The 23,704-nt window shown below is 49.2% G+C and overlaps 1 protein-coding gene across 5 annotated transcripts in view; it reads right to left on the bottom strand.

Moving 5' to 3' along the window:
* DIS3L2 (DIS3 like 3'-5' exoribonuclease 2) overlaps window positions 1-23,704 on the bottom strand; it is a 203,649-nt gene that overhangs the window by 46,135 nt on the left and 133,810 nt on the right. For all 5 annotated transcript variants that reach the window (XR_014220095.1, XM_082223950.1, XM_082223951.1 and 2 more), the window contains 3 exons: window positions 23,045-23,157; window positions 16,846-16,953; window positions 14,373-14,606 (listed from right to left, as the gene is read on the bottom strand). Coding sequence is in view for 4 of the 5 variants with exons in the window: in XM_082223950.1 (XP_082080076.1) it covers window positions 14,373-14,606; window positions 16,846-16,953; window positions 23,045-23,157 (455 nt within the window). In the remaining variant the exon portion in view is untranslated. The remainder of the gene's footprint in view (window positions 1-14,372; window positions 14,607-16,845; window positions 16,954-23,044; window positions 23,158-23,704) is intronic.

Here is a 23,704-nt window from a genome sequence, read left to right as displayed (position 1 = left end):
CGGTCCCTGCTCCTGCCAACCTAGCAGTTCGAAAGCACGTCAAGGTGCAAGTAGATAAATAGGTACTGCTCCGGCGGGAAGGTAAGTGGTGTTTCCGTGCACTGCTCTGGTTTGCCAAAAGTGGCTCAGTCATGCTGGCCACATGACCCGGAAGCTGTACGCCGGCTCCCTCAGCCAATAAAGCGAGATGAGCGCCACAACCCCAGAGTTGGCCACGACTGGGGTCCCTTTACTTTGATCTAGCACATCAGGGTTGAAGACAGAGCATAGCCCTTTCCCTCATGCACTAGTTTATTAAATGCAGGGAGGTTTTTAATAGAAGGGTGTGTGAGAGCACCCTCTGCGCTGTCTGCAGTGAAGCAGCCCAGAATCCTACCACTTTGGCCAAATGCTCACCAAGGGTTCCCTTCAGATCAGGATTCATATTGGCAAACGAATGCTCTGTCAAACTAGGGGTGGCACACATTGCCAGCAAGATAGCTCAGTTGATAAGAGTGTGAACTCTTAATCTCAGGGTTGTGTGTTCGAGCCCCACGTTGGGCAAAAAGATTCCTGCACAGCAGGGGGTTGGACTAGATGACCCTCATGGACCCTTCCAACTCCACAATTCTATGATGTGCCCATTTTGCATGTGTTCAGTTACCAGCCCATTCTGTCATGCTTTTTGAACTTAGCAAAAGAGACTTGAAAACAAACATTTTAAATTGTACACATTCCCCCACCCCAAACACATTTTTGCAGCATCTTTTTAAGCCGAGAACGGAAACACAAAATTCAGAGCACAATCGGAAGGATAAGCGCCTCCCAATCTGCGCATTAGTCTGGGAAGCAAACACTGGAGTGGACAACTTTGCTTACAAGTGCAAACCAAGTGAAATTCTCAAATAAGCCTACTTCAAACAAAAAGCTTTCCTGCACACACAAAAACCGGTATGTCAAGGAGCACGTTCCTCTTTTATCTTCTCCGGGACACATGGGTCTTGTGTGAGTGGGAATCTTTCTCTCCCTCCCCCCTCCCCATTCAATTATAGGAGTCCTGTCCCCCACCAAACACTCATGGCCTCCAGGGAGACTAACTGCTCTTAGAGAAGAAGCTCTTCAGAACTCTTGGCAGTCTGCCTTGCGTGAAGAGGGAGTTATTCTGATCTAGCCTGATGAGGTGTGGCGGAGATGCTAATGAAACGGCTTTCACAAGGAGGACTCCTGGAGTGAGACGCAGGTTGCCCTCAACGCTTCTGGACATTTTGCAGAATGGACGGCAGACCTGACCTTTGCAAACGAAGCAAACACCACAGAGAGACTGGCTTTATTTGCAGACAGTTCCTGGACCCGAAGAAAACCCGAGAAGTAAAATTAACAGCCTATGAAAGAGCAAGGGCTTTATTAAGTCGCCCTTCCACCGGTGGGCCCTTTGCACAGCCAGCATGCCGGCTCATTAGACGCTGAGCCAATTCGCACTCCCCTGCAAGGCAGCAAGCAGAAATCGAAGCAGCCGAGCTCCCCTGACCCTAATTATGACTGCCCAAGGGGCAGCCGCTGCAGAGTCCACACATCTCTGCACAGGTGCAAACCTGCAATTTTATTCAAACCCGGCTATTTGTGTACCAAAGCCCAATACACACACAAGCTGGGTTCTCCAGTTTGTTCCGATGCCTCAGCCTCATCTGGAGCAGGTCGATCAGCCGCAACTTGATGTCGTGCCACTGGGATTCGTCAGAAACCCTCACTGGACATCCAGGCAGGTTTTGCATCGGGAGCAGCCTTGGGAGGAGGCCCTGTGGCGAGCTGGGCATTTGAATCCCTGCCACCCTGGAAAGCTAGACCAGTTTTCTCATGGAGTAATGTAAGCCACACCATAGGGCAGGGGGAGGGGAAGCTCACACCATCCAGTTATTCTCCAAACCAAAAATAAATATAAAATTCAATTTAAATGGGGGGGGGGGAGGTCTGCCATGGAGAGTAGACATGCTGGGGCTTGTGAGGTCTGACTCAGAAGGAGGAAATTTCTAAATGTTACGATGCTAAACTTGCAGGCTGCGGACCATAATGAATGACAGCAATTGGTCCAGCAGCCCAACACCCCACCCTGTATTTGTGGGGGTCCAGGTCTAAGTGAGCTCTGACAAAAGCCTCCGACGTTGCCCCTCTGTTCACAAAGGCAAAGTTCACTGCTGCTTCCGCGCTTGGGGACCGCAGAAAGGACAGCGAGGCGAGGCCCTGCTGGATCCCGTCACGGCAAGCCGTTTCTGGGATATATGCCTGTCGTCATTTTGTTCCGTCAACTTGCCACCAGGTTCAACTTGCGGCAGGGAAGAGAGACACAGAGCTCATCCATCACCCGGCTGCATTCTTCAGAGGAGAGCGCTGCGGCTCAGCAGTCTCCGTGCCTGACAAATCGCCCTTTCCAGCTCATTGGCACTGGGCACAAAAGGGCCGTTCTTCATGCCGGGGGGCGGATTCGGTGGGAATGAGGGGGATTGGGAAGGCTGAGAACAAGAGAGCCTCACCTACCCAAGGAGGCTCACTGATAAATTAAGATGTCATAGGCCCTTGAATAAGAGCTGCCAAGAAGACTAGTTGGGATTTCTTGAGGGTGGCAAATGCCTTCAGCACCACATGAGCAGAAAAATGCCAGAGGTGGCTTGGGGGGCAGCTTGGCTTGGCAGGAACATAACCAACGGTGGTTAAAGTTAGTCAAACATAAGTTTCTAGGTCTCCATTTTTAAACGCTCTCCTGTCCACAGGCCTGTAACCTTCAGCACACTGTCAGAAATAAAAGGAAGTCTGACGTTCTTCCAATTTGCATCGTCTCTGTCTGGCTGCCTGGAAGAAATTCCAGTGAACAGGTTGAATGCCTACTAACAAATCGAGGCTCGCTTCCCATGTGTTCTTACCCCAAAGTTGTGTGGTGTCACATGCTGAAGATCAGGCCCTAAAACAGGGTGCATTCCTTCCTCCCCACCTCCTAGTTTTGTGGTCCTGCGCAACAGACCAGGGTTGGGGTCCTCATTTCACCTACAAGCAAGTATTGAGGTGGTGGGAGAAATCGTATCGCTGCCTTGAGAATTCAACAGGGCCATTAAAAGGTGTGATGTGTTGTGAGAAGTATTTACCCTGTCCAGCAACATCTGCAAGGCCAAAGGTGAACTGCCTTTGCAAGAGAAATACCTGCCATGCAGCCTGTATCTCAACAGCGGAGTCAGAAGAGGCAACGGGTGGAGGAAAAAGGGATCAGCCAGGCTGCCACGGGCTGAAGATCGTTATGCATTTTGGAAGAATTTGTTCTGATTTTAAGGTACTATAGGTCTCGCTAGCTCCTGCAGCAGGTTTTGAGAAAGGGGGCGTGGCTTATCTTTTGCAAAGCTCCATGCGCACAGGTGGCAACCTAAGGCCCTTGCCAAGACTCTGGAGAACCACTTCCAGGCAGAATGGGCAGCTAAAGCAATTCTCATGCTCATGGGGGCAGGGGCCACAGCTCAGGGGCAGAGCATGCGCTCTGCATGCAGAAGGTCCTGGGTCCATTCACTAGAAACGTGTACTTTTAAAATGAGGCTGCATTTAAAACTGCATTTTAACCTGTATATTAAATTAGTTATTCCCCCCTATTATGTTTTTACTGTAATTTTACTGGTGTTAGCAGCCCTGAGCCCGGCTCTGGCCGGGGAGGGCGGGGTATAAATTATTATTATTATTATTATTATTATTATTATTATTATTATTATTATTATTATTTATTATAGACGCTGAGCTAGGCCTGATCGGGAAACATTCTGGCCCCAAGCCTGCTTTTCACTCGGCTGTGCCTGTCTTCAGTAAAGAACGTACGAACTTTCCCCTAAGAGAAAGGGTTTTGTCACAGTAACCTTGGCTCTGCGCCCAGGGCAACCTTCTGCACTTGACAGAAATAGCAGCGTGTCTTTCCTAAAGGCACCACAGCGTGGACACAGAAGAGCATCTTTCCCCGCATGAATGGAAAGCGAGAACGTGGCTGAGTTACAGCCCCGGGGTGGGGGCAAAACCCATCCTTTTGAAAAAGGGAAGTGTGATGGGGAAACATATAGGTGCCACACACTGGACAGACACCCAAACACAGGGCTGTGTGTGTGAGCCCTGGGGTTCTGTGAGCCACACCACCAAAGCTCATAATCCGATAAAATTCAACACCTCTACCTCAATAATTTTTTTTAAAGGAGAAATTCTAGTCCCTATGGCTGTGAAACCAAACTTAAAATAGTGGGTGTGGGATGGTGAAAGTAGTAGGAAACCTGAAGGCTTCGGTGCCTCTTTGTCTTGCTCTGCGCTGGGCTTGAGAGCGGATTTAAATGCAATTCATTTGCATAATCAATTTGAGTCCCCCAAATTCAGCTTTTCATCGGATGGAATTTGGGTTCCCCTGCAGCTGATTTTTAAAACTTGCTTAAGCTCAGAGCACAAAGAGCCCCATTTATAACCTTCTCTTTTTGAATGTGCTGCTTCGCTGGAGATTCAACATGGTCCCCCCCCGCCCCCGCCCCCCCGTTCAGCGGCTGTGGTCATGGTTCACAGGCAGGATCGCAATTTTTTTGCCAAACATTTTCTTTTCCATATATATAGATATACGCGCATGCCTCCAATATAAACGGTGCTTTTAGAGCCACTTGCAAATCTAGGAACTTTGACGTCACTCTTCCTTCCACCTACTCAATCTTGACCACAACAAAGAAGAGTGGTGGGAAAGTTCAGATGGAAAACCGGCCGCCGCGCGCCAAGCCTCAGCCAGAGGAGAGGATATTTATTAGGCGATCCAGCGCAGGGCAGCAGTTTGCCCATCAGGCTGACAGAGCCCTGGGTTCAAACTCCAGCCAAAGCCTCTCGCCGGCTGTCGTGCCTGCTTTGCATCATCAGAGAGAGGCGCACGAGGGAAGAACCCAGGGGCACTGCACAGAAATCTAGGGAGATTCTCCTCCCTGGGGCTCCCCAAAACATGGCTGCTTCAAGCAATCCCTGCAGAGCACCACTGGACAGTGCCATGGCAACTCGCTACATCTCTTGCCTCGGCAATCCTACCTGTGAACCGGGAATGTTGGTGGCCCACCTCTCAGGGTCGTTGTGAGAACCGACAGTGCAAAGGCGGCAAAGCACGTTACGCATGCATGAGGTTCAAATGGTCAACAGGAACCCCAAACCCTGTTATGGAGCAGAAGAAGACAAAGACAAGCCTAGAAGCTGGGTCAGGTGTTAAGACAGGGAGATGCTTCTCTGGGTGAACTCTAAAAATACTCTTCACTGTGGTGGCAGTGGGGAGAGAGAGAGGATTCTTTGAAGGAGCTCAGCCCTGCACTCGCTCTATTCCCAAGCATCCCAAGCCTTTCTGCTGGCCTGTTTCACACATCTGGGGAACTTGGTAGGGTAAAGTCAGCCTGCAATTTGGCCACGTTCCTTTTCAGAAGTAGGTTTTAAGGAGCAGAAACTAATACCACATTTAATGGACACTCGAGCTCTCAAAACGAATTATTTATCCAAAAAGTTTATTTTATTCTATTCTAATTCTTTTTCTAAGGAGGAGATGAACGGCTCTCGCAGCAAATTTTCCATCCGTGGTGTTTTCTTTTAAGTCTTCAACCCCAATCCCGGCTCTTGCCCTGGAAAAGCATTCAAGGAGAGATTCACAGGGCGAGGAGGAGAAGCAGGATAATTCAGAATTAGCGGCGGTGGGGGGGGACGCCTTCCATTAATTAGCCCCTATTGCTCCTGTGAGCGCTCCAATGGGAGAACAGCCTTTACCGAAGGTGTCATGGGCTTTGAAGACACTCAAACTCAGGAGGCTAGGGAGAAACGTGCTAAGAGGAAGGCACGCTTGGCAAACGCTCACCAGGATCATCTCCTGCCTGGAAATCTATGTCCCCACTGTGGAAGGACATGTGGATCCAGAATTGGCCTCCGCAGTCACTTACAGACTCACTGTTTTAAGACCGTGTTCATGGAAGACAACCTTACTCGGCTACGAGGGATCGCCAAAGCAGTAGCAACAGCAGCTCCTGCAATCCCTTCCCTCTGCTTTTCTCAAAATAGCCGGAATCGGTTTTCCCCGAGGACTCAGGGCCCTCTGGGAGAGGAACAGAGGACCAAAGTGGGTGATTATATTAGGGGACGCATGACTGCGCCCCAATGCAGATCGTCACTCAAGCACCGGACAAAAACTGCGGCAACAATGGAAGTCCCAGCCCCGGAGGTCACCTCTAACAAGATTAGCTATGCGTGCTGGGAGAGGAGACTGACGAAACTCCCAACGTGTTTGAAACCTCCATTGTTCAAGGGAGGGGGGGGCCTCTTTGAGCTGCTGGCAGACCGCAAATCCTCCATTAAGTGATGTGCCCAAGGCCACTGACAAACAGAACAAAAAAAGCAAGGGAGGGGGAGGTTTGAAGAAATAAGTGGGCATTCAGTGAGCCTCAATATACCCCATGGAATTGTTCCCGCCTTTCCGTAGCACCAGCAGGGGTAGTTCCCCAGGGTGCCCCGATTTGACAGCCCGGGCACACCATGAATCCTCCTTCACCCCCCACCCCACCCCCAGCTCCAAGTTGACTTTTCAACTCCATTCCGCATCAGAGGCTTTGTGCCTTTGAAACCACAGAAAGCTGCCTCTCCATCCATCACTGACACAGAGCCCTCTAAAGTCTTAAAGCAGCCATTTCGCTCCTTTGCAGTGGGAAAGGCTGTGGGCACAGGGAAGGAGACACAAGAGGAGGAGAGCCCAGAGGTTCTCTCCGCTGCCAGGATCTGGACCTGAGAGGCTGCTGCATCTGGAAAGGACCAGCTTGTAGCAAGGAGAAGGGAGACGAGGGAGAGGGGCTGGCCATCTGCACCAGGGGGCAGGCGGGGCAGGAGTGCCCTCGCTATGCTGAATGAAGCAACAGAGCAGGCACACAAAGCGGGCACTACAGGACAGGAACGCTCAGCTATTACAGCAACACTGAACCCACCAAACATTTTCTTTTTGGCTTGAAGTGCCGAGGTGTGTTTTCAATGTACCCGCCATCCGCTTGCTGGTTGGCTGGCAAAGGGTGAGGGCCAGGGCAGAGTGGCACCGCTGCAGCTGTGCACCCGAGGCCTAACACAGTTTAACACATTCAGCCACTGAACGTAGCTGGTGGGAGAAGGGAAGGGGGATGACACAAGGCCTGTTGGTGTGGAAGAGTGTGTGAGTGAATGTGTTTGTGTAAGAGAGCCCAGGAGGACCACACTTCTTGCACATTGCTATAGACCCAGTGGAGAAGCACAAACCTGGAGCTTCAGTAGCAGAAACCATGAAAGAGTCCAAGTTAGCTTTCATTCTTTCAAAGGTCATCAGTGATCTCAGCAGCTATCAATATTGATATCTATAGCTGTATATCTGGACGGGATTCAACTAATGAGCACCAGCAGCAGACACCCTGCACAGGGTCTTCATCTCATGCAATATAGCTTTCCTTTGTGGGGCTACCTTTGAAGGTGACCTGGAAACTACAACTAATGCAGAATGCATCAGTGAGACTGGTGACTGGGAGCGGCCGAGACCACATAACACCGGTCTTGAAAGATCTACATTGCCTGCCAGTACGTTTCCGAGCACAATTCAAAGTGTTGGTGCTGACCTTTAAAGCCCTAAACGGCCGCAGCCCAGTAGACCTGAAGGAGCGTCTCCACCCCCATCGTTCTGCCCGGACACTGAGGTCCAGCTCTGAGGGCCTTCTGGCGGTTCCCTCACTGTGAGAAGCGAGGTTACAGGGAACCAGGCAGAGGGCCTTCTTGGTGGTGGCGCCCGCCCTGTGGAACGCCCTCCCACCAGATGTCAAAGAGAAAAACAACCACCAGACTTTTAGAAGACATCTGAAGGCAGCCCCGTTTAGGGAAGCTTTTAATGTTTAACAGACCACTGTATTTTAATACCTTGTTGGAAGCCGCCCAGGGTGGTTGGGGAGGACCAACCCGATGGGCAGGGTATAAATAATAAATTATTATTATTATTATTATTATTATTATTATTTCTTCTCCCCGCTGTGCCCCCTGAACCTTGCTCTGGGGAGGGTGTCAGACGAACCCACAGAACAGCCTGCAGGGGCAGAAGAGGTGGGATTTTTCCGCCTGGCAAGCCGAAAGATCGCCTTACCATAATGCCAAATTCCTTCCTCTGTTCTATATTTTTAGCTTCTTTGACTACTGAGCGGAAGTGAACTGAGATGCACCTGCTGGTCTTTAGGTACACAGGAAGCTGCTCTATGCAGGAGTCAAACCCCCGGTCCTCCGACACTGATGGGCAGCTCCTCTCCAGGAGTTCAAGTGGGGGCTCTCCTCCAGCTCCATCTGGACATGCCAGCGATTGAACCCGGGACCATGTGCAAGCAAGGCAGGGGCTCTGTCACTGAGTTACGGAGCCTTCTAGCAGAGAAGCCAAAAGGGTAAGAATTACCCACCTCTGTCTTCAGTGGTTTCTGCAGTCTCCTTCCTTGTTATACAGGAGACCGGTTTGGGAAACCCTGTTTTAGTGAACTGTGGTGTGAGCAGAGAAGCCTAATTAATAATAATACTTGTGTTGTTGTTGTTGTTGTTGAAGTAGATATAAAGGTAAAGGTAAAGAGACCCGACCATTAGGTCTAGTCGTGGCCGACTCTGGGGTTGCAGCGCTCATCTCGCTCATCTCGCTTCCGGGTCATGTGGCCAGCATGACTAAGCCACTTCTGAAGAACCAGAGCAGCGCACGGAAACGCCGTTTACCTTCCCGCCGGAGTGGTACCGATTAATCTACTTGCACTTTGATGTGCTTTCAAACTGCTAGGTTGGCAGGAGCAGGGACCGAGCAACGGGAGCTCACCCCATTGCGGGGATTTGAACCGCCGGCCTTCTGATTGGCAAGTCCTAGGCTCTGTGGTTTAACCCACAGTGCCACCCGCGTCCCACTGAAGTAGATATATAGCCTGCTTAATTTGCAAAGATACTCAACGCGGCTTACAATCCACGACACGAAAACAATGTTATCACTATTGAACTAATCGATATGAAGGAAGCCACAACAAGGAACATCAAAGCCAAGCCCCCATAACAAAATCCAAAACTGCCATTGAAGCGAAGATGCCAAAGATGTAAACGACGCGCAGCAATGAGGTGCCTGAAGCTGTGGAAATGAAATGGACTTTTGCTCAAAAAGGAATGCCTTCTTCCTTTGCAAGCATGCCTTGGAGCAAAGCCACAGCCTTTGAGAAAGGCTCCTGCGCATGGCTGCCAACATGTGCCCCTTTCGCAAGGCAGCGTGTGCTGCCCAGACAACAGAGGGGAAGGGGAACAAGCTCTCTGGCTGAACGGGAGAGCGAAGCAGCAGTGCCACCAGGCAGTCACTAGGGGGCGCCTCACGCCCCAAGATCTCTCCCTCTTTCCTGGAGATGCACTTTTGCTCCGTGACTCAAGCCCCACATTACTCGGGGCAATGACCAATTAAGCGATCTCCACTGGTGATAATTTAAAACACACACACACAATGTCGAGGCTGAAGGTGGCACACTGAGTTGTTCAGCAGGTGGACCAGAGGTTGGCTGGAACTTTGCCCTAGTTTGCCTCGCAAAGGCTAAATAAAGATGAAGGCCCATTTCCAAGAACAGCACATTCTCTGCTGCTTGGTCTGCTTTGGAACGCAGGTGAGGCACCTCCACCACTGTCGCCCCCTCCATGTAAAAAGAGTTGCTTTATTCAGAAAGACAGCAAGACAGGGAGGTGAGGCCACAACCTTTCCCCTGGCAAGCTTGTTTTCTGTGTGCAGCGATGCATATTTATTGTTTGATGCAGAGAAGCACTCCAACTTATACAACATCCCCGCCCCACTTGCAGTCTGATGTGGTGAAAGCCACAAACAGGGTTTATCGCCTGTTTGTGATGACCCGGCACAAGTAAGAAGGTACGGTCCAAAGCAATTTGGTAGAATCAAGCCCGAGTTCTGTTCATGCTAGAGGGAAGGACTGCGGTGACAGACTCAAATAACTTGGAGGGCCAGTTCAGATGCCATAAATTTTACAGATAGGTTGAGCTGGGGCAGATGGAGATTTATTGGTTCTCGAAAGACCTACACTGGCTCCCAGTACATTTCCGAGCACGATTCAAAGTGTTGGTGCTGACCTTTAAAGCCCTAAACGGCCTCAGTCCTGTATACCTGAAGGAGCGTCTCTACCCCCATCGTTCTGTCCGGATACTGAGGTCCAGCACCGAGGGCCTTCTGGCGGTTCCTTCGCTGCGAGAAGTAAGGTTACAGGGAACCAGGCAGAGGGCCTTCTCAGTAGTGGCACCCACCCTGTGGAACTCCCTCCCATCAGATGTCAAAGAGAAAAATAACTACCAAACTTTTAGAAGACATCTGAAGTCAGCCCTGTTTAGGGAAGCTTTTAATGTTTTATAGGTTGTTGTATTTTAGTGTTTAGTTGGAAGCCACCCAGAGTGGCTGGGGGGACCCAGCCAGATGGGCGGGTATAAATAATAAATTATTATTATTATTATTATTATTATTATTATTATTATTATTATTATTGGTTCAAGCACAAAGTGATGGTCAAAGCTGAACCCACATCCCTTCCTTATGTCCCAAGACATATAAACTATGTTTTGCTCATTCTTTTTCATTTCCTTCGTCTCTTGCACTTTTCTGTCCTTTCTCCAGGGTCAGCTATAAACGGGAAGCTCCTTAGAACAGGGTTCTCTTGCTTTTTCATTCTCTTCAAGCGCCGTGCAGACTTCACCGTTGTCACTGAGGTGATAACGGAGATTGAGAGCCAAGCGTCGGCATTTCTGGGCGTGCAGGAAGAGAGGTTTCTTAAATCCTCGCCTCCTTCTCTCCAGGCCACACGTCTCCTTGCAATTCTATGAACTTTCACCCAGACATTTGCTGGCAGGTGAAACAATGCAGACTTTTGACACCCGGGCGTCACGTTGCCACTTAAGTCGGCCTCTGCTCACATCACTCGACGGGCGGTGACTCAGGGTGACAGAAAAGAAAACACCGGCCACGTCGGCGGCTGTAATTAATACTTGGAAGAAAATCACAAGAGCCTCCTCGAAGCCCAGCCCAGATCCACGGGAAACCCAAAAGGATGGGAGGCTTTCGGACACCTTCTGGGGGGTGCAAGTTTCATCCGATTCCTTCCCTGGAAAGGAACTCATACCTCACCTTGCCATTCTCCTCTCCACACATGTGCCACAAGCATATTAGGAGGGGAGCCACTTCTACCTGAAAACCAAGGCCTTTCAGTTACGGGTGCTGAAGGAATCTGACTGCTGTGCGGATCAGAATGCAGCGTTATCTTCCGCAACCCACATCATCTTCAAACCTTGCAGCACAATTCTGAGCTGGAGAAAAATGTACCAACTTCCCACCCCCTTTAAATGCCACTTTAAGGAGGGGGGTGGGGTGGAGAGAGATGTTTTAGAAATGCTCACACTGAGAAAAATAGAAATATGCATTCTTTTTGTACAGTTTGTTTAAGAAAAACTGCACATTGATGAGGAAGTGGGACGGAACGGGCTTATGAATAAACTTGCTGAAGAGCTGGCAAGAGCTGGAAATGGAATGGTCTCCAACTTCCCCCTGAAGCATCCTCAAAGGCTGGAACTGCCATGTTTTATTCTCCACCTCTTCTTTGAAAACATGACACTGCGCATTCCACCCACCCAGCTTGGCATCTCTAGCCGGAAGGATCCTAGTTAGGGGTCATGGAATGTCCCTGAGGAACTGCTGCAGCCAGAGCACAAAAAACTGGTGGCTCAGCCAGGTGTGAGTCACCTTCACAGGTGAGCTGGGAGGAAGGAATGAGCCGGTGGACACAGCTGCAAGTTTTCACATCAGATATGTTTTCAGCTGGTTTAACTGGATTTTAAACCAATATTTTCATATTTGCTTTTTAAAATGTTCTGCCCCACTGGGACAGCACAGGTTATCCTTTCAGAAAGCACACCCATACATACATATAATGACCACTATTTGCATTTTAAAGAGAAGGCAAAAGTAACTTAGGGGGTAGGGGGAATATTGCTTCCTTGAAGACCCCCCCTCCCCCTTTCACACACCAGAAAACTAGGCCACCCATCAAACGAATGCAGTTCCAGTGTTTGAAATCACCAAGGGGAGCAGGAGGCCAGATTGCCTGTAGAGCGAACACCACTTTGCCTCCTCATTTTAATGAAATTACTGCACAGCCCCATTTCCCACTCATCTTTCCACCGCGACTCATTTCGAAATGCTCCGCTGGCTTCCCAGTGCCCGGAGGCCGGCGTGCGGCTTCACTCAGCTGCTGCTGCTGCTGCTGCTGCTGCTGCTGCTGCTGCTGCTGCTGCGAATGTTAAAAAGCCGAGCTCGAGAGGACAGGGCACCCCATAATCTCAGAGCGCTCGTGCACTTTTTGATCATGCTCAAACGTTTGGCAACGGGGCGGGAAAGATCACAGGGAGATCTGAGCAGCTGGATCAGACGACAAGGTCTCCCTCTAGTCCCTCGGTTCCGTTTCCCAGCATGGTGCAGGTGCCTCTGGGAAGTTCGTAGGCAAGAGCCAAGGGGAAGCCTGGAAAAGAAACCTTTCCAAATCCCTGTGCAGTTCAAGAGCATGTCAGCTGAGCTGCAGGACAGCCCTGTTTGGTCTCCAAGGGGAACCCAGCACATCTGAGAACTCTTGGGCATGGCTCTTGCGCCATCACTCTTTCTCCTCCCAGCAGGTGCTCTTTGCTCTCCAGAGTAGGAACTTGGTCAGCTCCCAACAGCAAAGAAAGGGTTCTCCGTTAAATCAATCTTGTGTGGACAGGTCAGCGGCAAGCGCCTTTCAGACGCTTCAGTGCCATAGCTAATGGGAAACAATGAAAAGCCCAGAGACTCAGCCACAGCAGAGGCAACAGCACTGGGAAGAGAAACCATAAAGGGGGGAAGAGAAACCATAAAGGGGGGGGGGACACACAGAGAAGCCGTCTCCCCACATGCATCCAGAATACCGCCTTGTCTCTCGCGTCTTTATGTGTTCCACGGTGTGGGGAGAGGCAGCTTCCCACGCCACTCGCGCACCAAGACTGGCCTCTGGCGTTACAGGCAGTGCCACTAGCCAGATCTGCGAGTGTCACCTGCAACTGAAACATTCAAACCCTGCCTTTCTGCCCTAGCAACAGGACCTGGACATCTTCTATATGGTCTGACCTTTAGTCTCGCCCACCCCATTCCTCCCTCTGCAAGCTCGTTTTCCGATGGCTTACTGGAAATGCCATTAACTAAATAAATAGCCAGGAGATGTGCTGGCCTCGTGGACAATGAGAGGCTTCCTGCCATCCAGGTTCCCAATGCATCACTACCCCTGCTTATCTGGAAAATCATGAAACCACTGCCCTTATTAGAAAAGCGAGTGGGCGATGCAGGTATCTTGAGCCACAGGATGAGCTGCAAGTCCGACATGCTTAAGACAGCAGCAAAAGGCCCGGTTTTGCAGAGTGCTACTCAGATAATTTGCTTGTGCCACCTCTTAGACGGGCATCTCCTCTCTGCCCATGGCACCAGGCAGTCTAGATTGCAAACAATGTGTCCATGGTGCCCCCCGTCATCAGTTCCGATAAGCAGGCAGCAAGTCTATGCAGCAGACCAATGGGAATTTCTCCCCGTGCTCGGTACTCACCTAAATGGTCTTCTTCAATTATTGTTACTCCTATTATTATTACTAATTGAATTTATATACTGCCCTATACCCGGAGGTCTCAGGGCAGTTGACAATAAAATCACATAAAAACAACAACCCAGTAACATCCCCCCCAAAAGAGCCAGATTTTAAAAGTGTATAGGATGTTGATCAGGTCAACCAAAGGCCTGTTGGATCTCTGGGGGAGGAGGCACACGAAGGAGGGCCTCAAGAAGATGATCTCAGGGTCTGGCAAGGTTCATATGGAAAGAGGCGGTCCTCTCAACATGAGAGATAACCTTCGCACACTTAGCAACGATAGCCAGCATTTATACAGTGCTTTAGACAGCACTCAAAGTGCTTCAAGATGCCTTATCAGGTGCTAATCCTGACCACAACCTCCATAAGGTAGGTCAGCATCCTTACCCCAAATTGAGAAAGGCTGAATGTGGCTTGTCTTAAAGGTTACCTAGAGCGATGTGGCTATACCCCAACGCTGTTAGACTACCTCCCATCATCCCTGGCCAGTGGCCGTGCTCGCTGAGGCTGATGGGAGCTGGAATTCATCCATTTACGGAGGGCACCGCACTTGGCGCATTCAGAACTGGTAGTATTTGCTCAGACCTGCCTTCCTTCCAAGGGCCTTCCTGCAGATTTTGTTGTTAATCCCATTTGCGTGAGCTTGCTATTGCTTAATCATCCTTGCAATAAAGCAGGGATGGGACTGACCTGGTCTAAGCGGAGAGCCCCGTCCAGGAACCGCTGCTCACGCAACTGCTTGGCAATCTGGTGGAGGTTGAGGACTGCCTGGCGAACTTCATCTACCGAATGCCGGGGAGAGATAGCGGGGATTTCCTCTGCCGCAAACGCCTTCTCGGGGTTCTCAATCATGCTCTGGGCATGGTCATAGCTGAGCTTTGCGCAGGAGCAGATCACAGTCCGCCCAAACCACTCGTCAAGAATCTGCAATGACAAGATGGTGAACGAGGAAAAATGAGTTGGTTAGTACAGTGGTGCCCCGCAAGACGAATGCCTCGCAAGACGGAAAACTCGCTAGACGAAAGAGTTTTCCGTTTTGGAGGTGTTTCGCAAAACGAATCTCCTATGGGCTTGCTTCGCAAGACGAAAATGTCTTGCGAGTTCCTGCGGGGTTTTTCCCCCTCCCCCCTTTTTCTAAGCTGCTAAGCCACTTATCAGCTGATCCGATAAGCCGCTAAAAGCCGCTAATAGCGCTAATCCGTCAATGGGCTTGCTTCGCAAGACGAAAAAACTGCTAGACGAAGAGAATCACAGAACGGATTCTTTTCGTCTTGCAAGGCACCACTGTACTCAAGAGACACTCCAGGAAAAATCATTGCAGGAACACGTCTAGAAAAATTTGAAGGGTGCGGTCCTTACCTTGCCTTACAGACATGGCCATATGAGAGTCAGTGCGTTTCACATGACCAAAGAATCCACATTGTCCAAATAAGTGTCTGGAACTTTACTAAGGTTGTAAGGATGACACCCCACGGTCCATTGTTCTCAATACTAGCAGTGTCTTCTCGTGTTTTCAGGCAGAAGCTTTCTTAGCCTCTGGACCTGAGACCATGAGGTCTTGTATACATTCCAAAAGGAACAGGCTAAAGATCCCTCCCACCAATAACTAATAAACACAGAGGATGAGATACTAAGGAAGTGAAGGGGAAAGTGGGCAGGCAGGGGAAAAAGAGAGGCAAAAAGCAGCTCACACTAGTGGAAATTTTCTGCTGCCCCCTTAAACGTTAGGCCATCAGCAGGAAAAAGGAGAAGAAGCCAAGCCAGTGGGAGACAAATAATTAGCTAGCTAATGAGGAATACACAGTTCCTATCTTTTGCTCTGCTTAGCACGGCAAGGCACTTTTCTTCCCAGGCTGCCCTCCTGCAAGCTGCTGCGGAGGGAAAATGAAGAATTGTGTTGCTGGAGACAAGCCCTAATTGCCTGCAACCATTTGAACTCTCCATGAAGAGAGGCATGTGCCCTCTTAGTGCGACACATTAAACGGCTCTTAAGCCCTTCCCTCCATCTTCTCCTCACCCTTCTTAATCCCTGGCTGTCAGGAACAGCTGCATTAAGCCAAGGTTCTCATTAATCTCGACCCGAGCCGTTACAGCTCAATGCAAGACATCTCAGAGCCATTGGAAGCATTAACACTGCCAATCTGTACATGAGCTAATTCCATAAATCCAGGCAAATCTGCCTTAAAGGTGTTACTGCCTGGGCATGGGCACAGGCAGAGATTTCCCGTCAAGTGCAGCTCCCAGAGCCAAGGGCAACTGGAGCACAGCCTCTGGGCAAGATGAAATAAATTTAAAAAGGAGGAGGGAGGATGAAAGCGGCTTCCAGCCCAACGCGAAAGCTGCAGAGATCTGAATTCAGGCCAGGTGAACTGGTTGGGATGTAGAGCAACCCTTTGGCTGTTCAGTTTGGGGCTGATGGGAGCTGTGGTTCAAAGAACATTGAGATGGCGGGGGTTTGTGGAAGGCTGATTCACAGGGATTGGAAGCAACGGAGATGCAGGCAACAGTTGTGGTATGAAGGGGTGGAGAACAACATTAATTCATGGAGGAAGGAGATCAGTCTATAGCTATTAACCAGGGTGGCTGAATAAAGTCTCCGCATTCAGAGGCAATGTGGGAAATAACTCCAGGCCTTTCTACCCTACTGTGCACCCCAAGTGTTTTTTCCGGGCTTAAATGTGTCCTTGAACGCTGACTTTTGACTTTGGCCCTGCCCACCGCTGGTCAGGAGGCCCCTGGAAGATTGCATAGAGAAGAATGCAGCCCTAAGGCCTAGACGTGTCTTTGAACCCTGCAATGTATCTTTGAACACCATTTGCAGGGGTGCTGTGTGAGCTTCTGGGCTTCTTGGAGACAGCTGATTAAACCAATCAGGGTGCTTGACAAGATGGACTTTTTGACCGACCCAACGTGGAAATTCTTAAGTTTTATGTTCCACCCAGAAATGAACCTATCTGGACCAATTTGCACACAACAGCTCTTGTGCTTCCTAACTAGCAGTAAGCCTCCGATTCAAGTTTCCCGCCTGTGATGTCGGCGCTGCCAACTCAGGCCTGCACACCTGAAGTTGTGTTTTTTGAGCTTATCTGGTCAATCAATGGGACAATCCAAGGGGCAACTCTGAATGATTTATACCTAGTCCTGCAAAGCTGCTGGGGCTTACCTTGCCTTGAGGAGTCAGCTTCCATATGACGGAGAAGGTGAGTCTGTCCGTCATAGGATTGAGACTGCACAGCTGCTCACAGAGGAGTTTGGGGAGCATGGGGATCACCTAGGAAACAAAAGTACTGTATGTGAAAATGAATTCAGTTTCCCTGAAAGCAGTATTTTAGTTTTCCACTGACACCAGTGCAGAGATTTCTGCTTGTACAAAGAGACTTTCCTCCCTCTGTTCACCACCCCCATCTGCTCCAGAGGGTTGGAAGAAGCCCCAAGGGCAGAGTTAGGAGAGGAGGAGAATGCCTGGTTGCACAAGCAAATAAAGTCCTTGTGCCGATGGAACAATTGCCTTAGTGCTACGTTGGATTCCACCCATGAGCAATAATATTGTGCTTCTACTACTTTGTCATGCTATGTACACATATTTATTTTTCTTACTGTCTGTGCCATCTGTATGGCAAATTTGGACAGTGACAGCCAAGAATTGGGCTTTTCCAATAACATCCTACTCTCATGTGAAATCCCCTTCCTCCAAAGGTAAGGAAAGGTACGGTTCTTTGATGGCTTTTTGGGAAAGATGGAACGCACACCTCCTCTGTCAGCCTTCTGGGTGACAACATTGAGCTGCTTCACCCAACACACTAAGCCAAACATTGGCTTTGGGAGACCACACAAATGAGAAGAGCCTACGGCCAATTTGCTCCCCCCACCCCCCAGTCCTTTGTGCTGCCTTGGCTTAGAACGGTGTCTGAGCTAGGACTTGTGGTTAAGCTCCCCCCTTGCTAAGCTCAAGCTGTACCTAAGGTTTGGTTTCAGGTACCAGATGAACAAGGCCATTGTTCTCAGCATTTTTTCTACAGTTGCCTTTCTGCAGTGTTGATATTGAATTGTTAGTGTTTAAACTGCTACTTCTGATGTGATATTTTTCTCCAGTTAGGGGTTCTCTGGGTAAGCACAGGCAACAGCTGCCTTTCCTGTCAAAAGGGCTCCCCATACCATTCTGGGTCACTGACTGCATTTACACCAAGTGATGCAAAAACCTGCCGATAACGTCACCACTATTGCTAAATGAAGTAAGCATGCAGGTTACAAAAAAAAGAGAAAAACACCCAGTCCCGCCAAAAAAAGTGGGGTGGAGGATGAAAAAAATCCCAGGACCCTGTGTAAGTTTCACAATGCAAACATTTTCTATCTACATGCCAAGCCTTCACGGGAAAGCTCTTAAAATATTTAATCACGTTTGTGGCTTGGCACCCAATCCCTGCTCATAAATCCACTCTAATTGCCTGGCAGAGTTTGGGATAGCAGGCCTGGCTGTTGAGTCTCCAGCCAGCCGGGAAAGAAATCGCTTTTCCATATGAATCAGCAGGGCAGGCTGAACTGGAAGGTCAGGAGGGCAGCAGGGTCCGATAAGCTGTTCCTCTAGACACAAAAGGCGGCCAGCTGTGTTATTCCAACGGCAAGGGAGCACGTTGACAATAGGAGCCGGCCCATAACTCACAGATGTCCTACGTGAGGCCGGCCATGCCTCGGCCTGCTTAATGGGAGGCTATCCACTTGAGAAGGGGCAGAGCCCTTCAAGGAGGGTCAGAAAGGCCCACCGCCAATCAAAGATGGGAGCGCTAGCTGCAAGGTATTGCAATCTCAGATAACAACCAGGAGCAAGCAGAAAGAGATTAGCAAAAAGCCCAGCTGGAGCCAAGGATGCAGCTGGAGAGCGGCTCTTCGTGACCAGGAGGCACCTACTCAGACTCTTTACTGGTAAAAAGAAGAGCAAAGGAGGGAAACCTCCGCTGCCAAGGTGGGACGTTGGGCTACTGATCGCTTATCTAAAGTGCCCCTGATAAGGGCCAGAGCTGCGTGGTAGAACTTCTCTTTTGGATGCAAAAGGCCTCAGGTTTAATCCTGAGCATCTCCAGGTCAGGCTAGGAAACCCTGCCTGAAACCCTGCAGGGCCGTTGCCAGGCAGAGTAGACACTACCAAATTAGATGAACCAAAGGTCTGGCTTAGTATGGCCCAATATTCCTCCGTTCGCCTACCTTCAGAGGTGAGGTAGGTGGAGACTGGGGAGAGGGCACCATTCGTGGTGGCAGCGCCATTTGGGGAGAACTCTCCCACAGGCTTGCCTGGCGCTGAAAGCAAGGTCTTTCTGAACGGCTTTTTCGGCAAGGCTTTTAAATCTCTCTGCTTAGATCCATTAAATGCTGCTGAGATAATGTTAGGTTGTCCCGCTGTTTCAACTATTATTTTGCAAGTTCCCTCTTTGCATGTTTGGGCTACAAATTGTAAACCTGGAAGCTGTGACTGAAACTAAAGAAGGGCAGGGCATATTGTTAAATACGCAAATAAATGGAAGTTATTTGGCCACCTGCAGTGTGACACTGAACAACCTAGTCTCTCCTTAAGGTAAGAGCACAACCTGTATAGGCCAGGCTGAACACAGAGACAGCAATCTGACAACCATTTGTGTAAGCTGAGAGAGAGCACACCCACAGTTGTCATTTTTATCCCTGGTGTTGCATTTTTAGATTTACATTACAAGAAGCCTGCTTCCTACCAGATCCACCCAGCAGAGTAATGTTTTTCCTTGTTTATTTTATAAGATTTCTTAGCCATCCTTCACCGTAAGGTCCCAGCAATATAATTAAAAACAAGTAAAAAGTGTAACAGTTTATATACAATTTTATATAGATATAGTTATATATAAACACACAATTCCAAGCAAAAGCAGCACAAGATTAAACAAAATAGGAGAGGTGGTCACACTTTGTTTCTTGAAATCATTTCTACAGCACACCATCAGCCACAAAATTTCCTGGGTGGTTTTTGATAATAAGAACAGCAACAATAATTTAAAAATGCAGCATCACAAAACAATAACAAAACAGCGAATTCTAGTAGTATTTAAACAATGAAATATTTTAAAGGACAGAATAGAAAGGTGTTCGCTTGTCCCCCAAAATACAACAAGGTAGGCATCAGGCAAGCTTCCATGGGGAGAGAACTCTAAAGTTGGAGTTCTGCCGCAGAGAAGGCTGTCTCTCCTTCCTCCCATGCCAGGAACACGATAGGTGGGTGAGGGAGTAAGAAGAAAGTTTGCAGATGACATCAGTGCACCAAGAGGACAATGTGGCTGTTGAACTGTACAATGGATCAACCCAATTTAGTCACATCTTTGCCATTCTGACGGGGCAGGACGCAGATCGGGAGCAGAAGACATGGGGTGGTGGCATTTCTGAGATTCTCAAAAAGCCAAACAAAAGACGGCTCTGCAACTATGCAGCAACGGCAGAATAAGCTCAGGGCTCTTCAAGGACTGCAGACAGGTCTCCCAGCCTTCAGAGCCGCTGAAAAGGAAGGCCCTGGCAGTCTCCACCCCCATTGTTCAGCCCGGACACTGAGATCCAGCGCCGAGGGCCTTCTGGCGGTTCCCTCATTGCGAGAAGAGAGGCTACAGGGAACCAGACAGAGGGCCTTCTCGGTGGTGGCGCCCACCCTGTGGAACGCCCTCCCATCAGATGTCAAAGAGATAAACAATTACCTGACATTCAGAAGACATCTTAAGGCAGCCCTGTTCAGGGAAGTTTTTAATATGTAACGCTGTACTGTTTTTAACACTTGATTGGGAGCCGCCCAGAGTGGCTGGGGAAACTCAGCCCGATGGGTGGGGTATAAATAATAAATAAATTATTATTATTATTACTATTATTATTTCAGGTGACCCTGGTCCTTTGCTAAGTCACCACCTTTCATAGCTCAGCCAGAAGAATCCACTGGGAGCTGCCCAGGGTCCTGATCTGCCTTGCCTTGCCTGGACTTGCCCTGGAAGAGGATCTGGCAACTGTCATCGCCTCCCCTGCAAGCCCCATGAGATTACAGGCCCACCCAGGTTTGGACTGAGCGAGAAGAGCGGGTGTCTGAGCTCCACCCTCCTCTGCCCAAACCCACCAACTGCACCATACCAGCCTTGACCTCCAGTTTCCCCAAACATCCCTCTCTCCTCATTTTGCCTTGAGCTGTTATGCTTCCAGACTCTGGGCTGGTCCTGGGATAGGAGGGCTCACGGTGAGCGTTGTAATCGAGCTCCAGGAGGGTTCGGGGGCCACCAAGTTCAAACGCAGGCCAGCCAGGGAAGGTCCATCCCCAGCGGGAATCGTGGTGGGGAAGCCTGGAGGAAATCAGCACGGCCAAAGGACAAAACCCCTTTTCATGGAAAGTAAAATGGAGCGCTTCCACCAAGTCCCACTGACAATCTTGTTCCCACCGCTCAACCTGGCTGCCTGCCCACACCCACTCAGTTTGAGGGCTCGTTCAGGCTTCCCAGAACAGGCCCTCCACCAGTGGCCTTTGAATCAGGTGGAGCCATGCTTACAGCCTGATGGCTTCCATGGCTCTGAGCCCGTGGTTTAGGGAGGGGACTCGGAGACTTAATCATGGGGTGGCCTCATGCACTGAAAGACACTCAAAGGAAACAGGCAATTTGTTTATGAGCCAAGAGTTTCTGCTCAAGAGTTTCCTTTCTTTCCCTCTTACTTTCTGTATCAACACTTCCATGAATTCAAACTTCGATCACCTCTTTGTTATTCCGCTTGAAGCTATCAAAATATCAACACCCCGACAACCTGCTGGTGTCAGAAGTGAACGTCTTGAGGCCCTTGGACTCGACATGAAGACTGGCTTCCAGTTCCGATCTTTGATCTCCATTATAAAAGAGGACCAGTAAAATATTGTAGGGATTTATGGCTGACCTTCCCCACTCAAACTACTTCACACCTAAAACAACACACAGGGACGTGCCAGAAGGGAGAAAACTGTTTAGGTTTGCCTGCTTTGTAGAACCTGATACACTCATCACTAAGCCTTGCACTTTCTCAAAACAAACCATTAGCCTTTTGCACAACTACTCCTTCTCTCCCAGACAGGCAAGTTCAAGTGAATTAGTTCTGCAGATCTATTTGATTTCCTTGCAAGGTTCCCCCACCACCACCACCATGTTCAACTGGAGCTGCAACACTACCCACGTCAAGCCTGATTTTCTCCAGGGCTGCTTTCCCATGGTATTTCCACCATACTGACATTTAGTGCTCAGAACAAAGAAGATTTGCACGGAAAAATATACATTTCTCCATTTTAAAAAACCCATTGCCTACTGAATAAAGAGTATTTCTTATTTTCAGCTTCTGCCTCTTGGGATAAGCACTGGGCTTCGGCGCCCTTTCCCTAACAAAGAACCATGATCAATAATTTCCATGATCAATAATCAGCAACACACAAGCAGCTAAGAGAGTTCTAAACTGAAATATTCCATTTTATTGTCCCTCCCCCTTTGTCTCTCCCTAGTCTGAATGCAAGCTATAAGCTCCTGGCAGGTTTTATGTTATTCTATAAAGAGTCAAATACAGCAGCTCTGCAATTAATACTAAGAATAAAGGAATAAATCACTAATTAGCAAAACATGCCTATTCAGAAGTGTCACAGTGTTGAATTGCAGCAACATGGGCACCTGAAAGACGAAGACTACTTTACACAATGAACATGATTAACGTATGGACTTCACTATCAATTCTGCACCAATTGCACTGGCTACCAGTGTGTTCTGGGCCCAGTTTAAAGTGCTGGTAGTAACCACTCAGGCCATAAAGGGTTTGGGACTGAGTTACCTAAAGGACCACTGGTACTCGTATAACCTGCCTATAATCTAAGATCTGTGTCTGGGGTCCCAGTTGCATGAGTACCATGCAGTTAATGCCTGGGTTGGCATTCCAGAAGGTCTTAAAAACTGAACTTGCTGCTATTGCCTTAAGCAGGCTCAGGTGAGCGAATTCAGCTCCCATTGCTGCATCCGGTTAATGTTTCCTAGTCCGCCTGCACATTCTGTTGCTTTTATTTCTCACTGGACACCACCTTGTGGAAGGCTGGCCTCTGAAAAGCAACTGCTAAATAACCCATATAAATAAAGAGCCTGGAGGATACAAACCTGTCAATAGCTATTAACCATGACAGTTGCATGGAATTTCCCATTTGGGAGCAGCAGCCGTGCCCCCTGCCAGCTTTATTATAAGGACGATAATAAAGCACAGGAAATGTCTCATTTCCGCCCAGTTTCTTGGCAGAAAACCACGATCTGTTTGGGCTTGTGGGCAGCATCCAGAAGAACGTTATCTGCCTGTGTTTCGCTCTGGGGCACTGATGCGAATCTCACCTTCTGCACGAGGTAGACGCTTGTTGCTCTCTTGCTCGCGATTTCATCCAGGGCCGTGTCCTCCTTCACAAAGTAGCTCACATCTGCAATGTGGACACTCACTTCGAAGTTACCTGAAACGGCAGAGGGAAGGTGAAAGGTCAGGTGAGAAAAGGAAGCAACGGGAAATAAAACAAATGCACGGCCATTCTATTCTGCAGCTGTGAGATTCTTCAAAATGCAGGAGGACCAGATCTTCTACGGTACAAAGCTCAGGCATCGGACATTCACTATGCGACCTCTTCCAGGGGTAAGTGAATTTCCCTGAATTGACTGGATGTCAGTGGTTCATTCTAGACATGCACTCTAACACTCCTGTTACATTTGAACTGGGGGAGCAGGTAGAGGGGCTCATCATAACTTTTACCATATTTTTTGCTCCATAACACTCACTTTTTTCCTCCTAGAAAGTAAGGGGAAATGTCTGTGCGTGTTATGGAGTGAATGCCTACGGATGGCGGGGGGGTCTGCTGCAGTCATGAGCAGAGGATCCATGGTTCCCCTTCCTTTCCTCCTCCGTGGCTCGCTTTGAAACAGCAAAGCGGGAGAAGAGCTGCTGAGTGGGGAGGAGAGAGGGACAGAAAGCCTGCTTGCTTTAAAGGAGGAAAGCAGGAGAGAAGA

This window comes from Podarcis vaucheri (genome assembly GCF_965113315.1).
Source record: "Podarcis vaucheri genome assembly, chromosome: 5".
NCBI classification, from domain to species: domain Eukaryota; kingdom Metazoa; phylum Chordata; class Lepidosauria; order Squamata; family Lacertidae; genus Podarcis; species Podarcis vaucheri.
The sequence above is the reverse complement of the archived record's forward strand: the minus strand, read 5'-3'. Positions and strand labels throughout refer to the sequence as shown.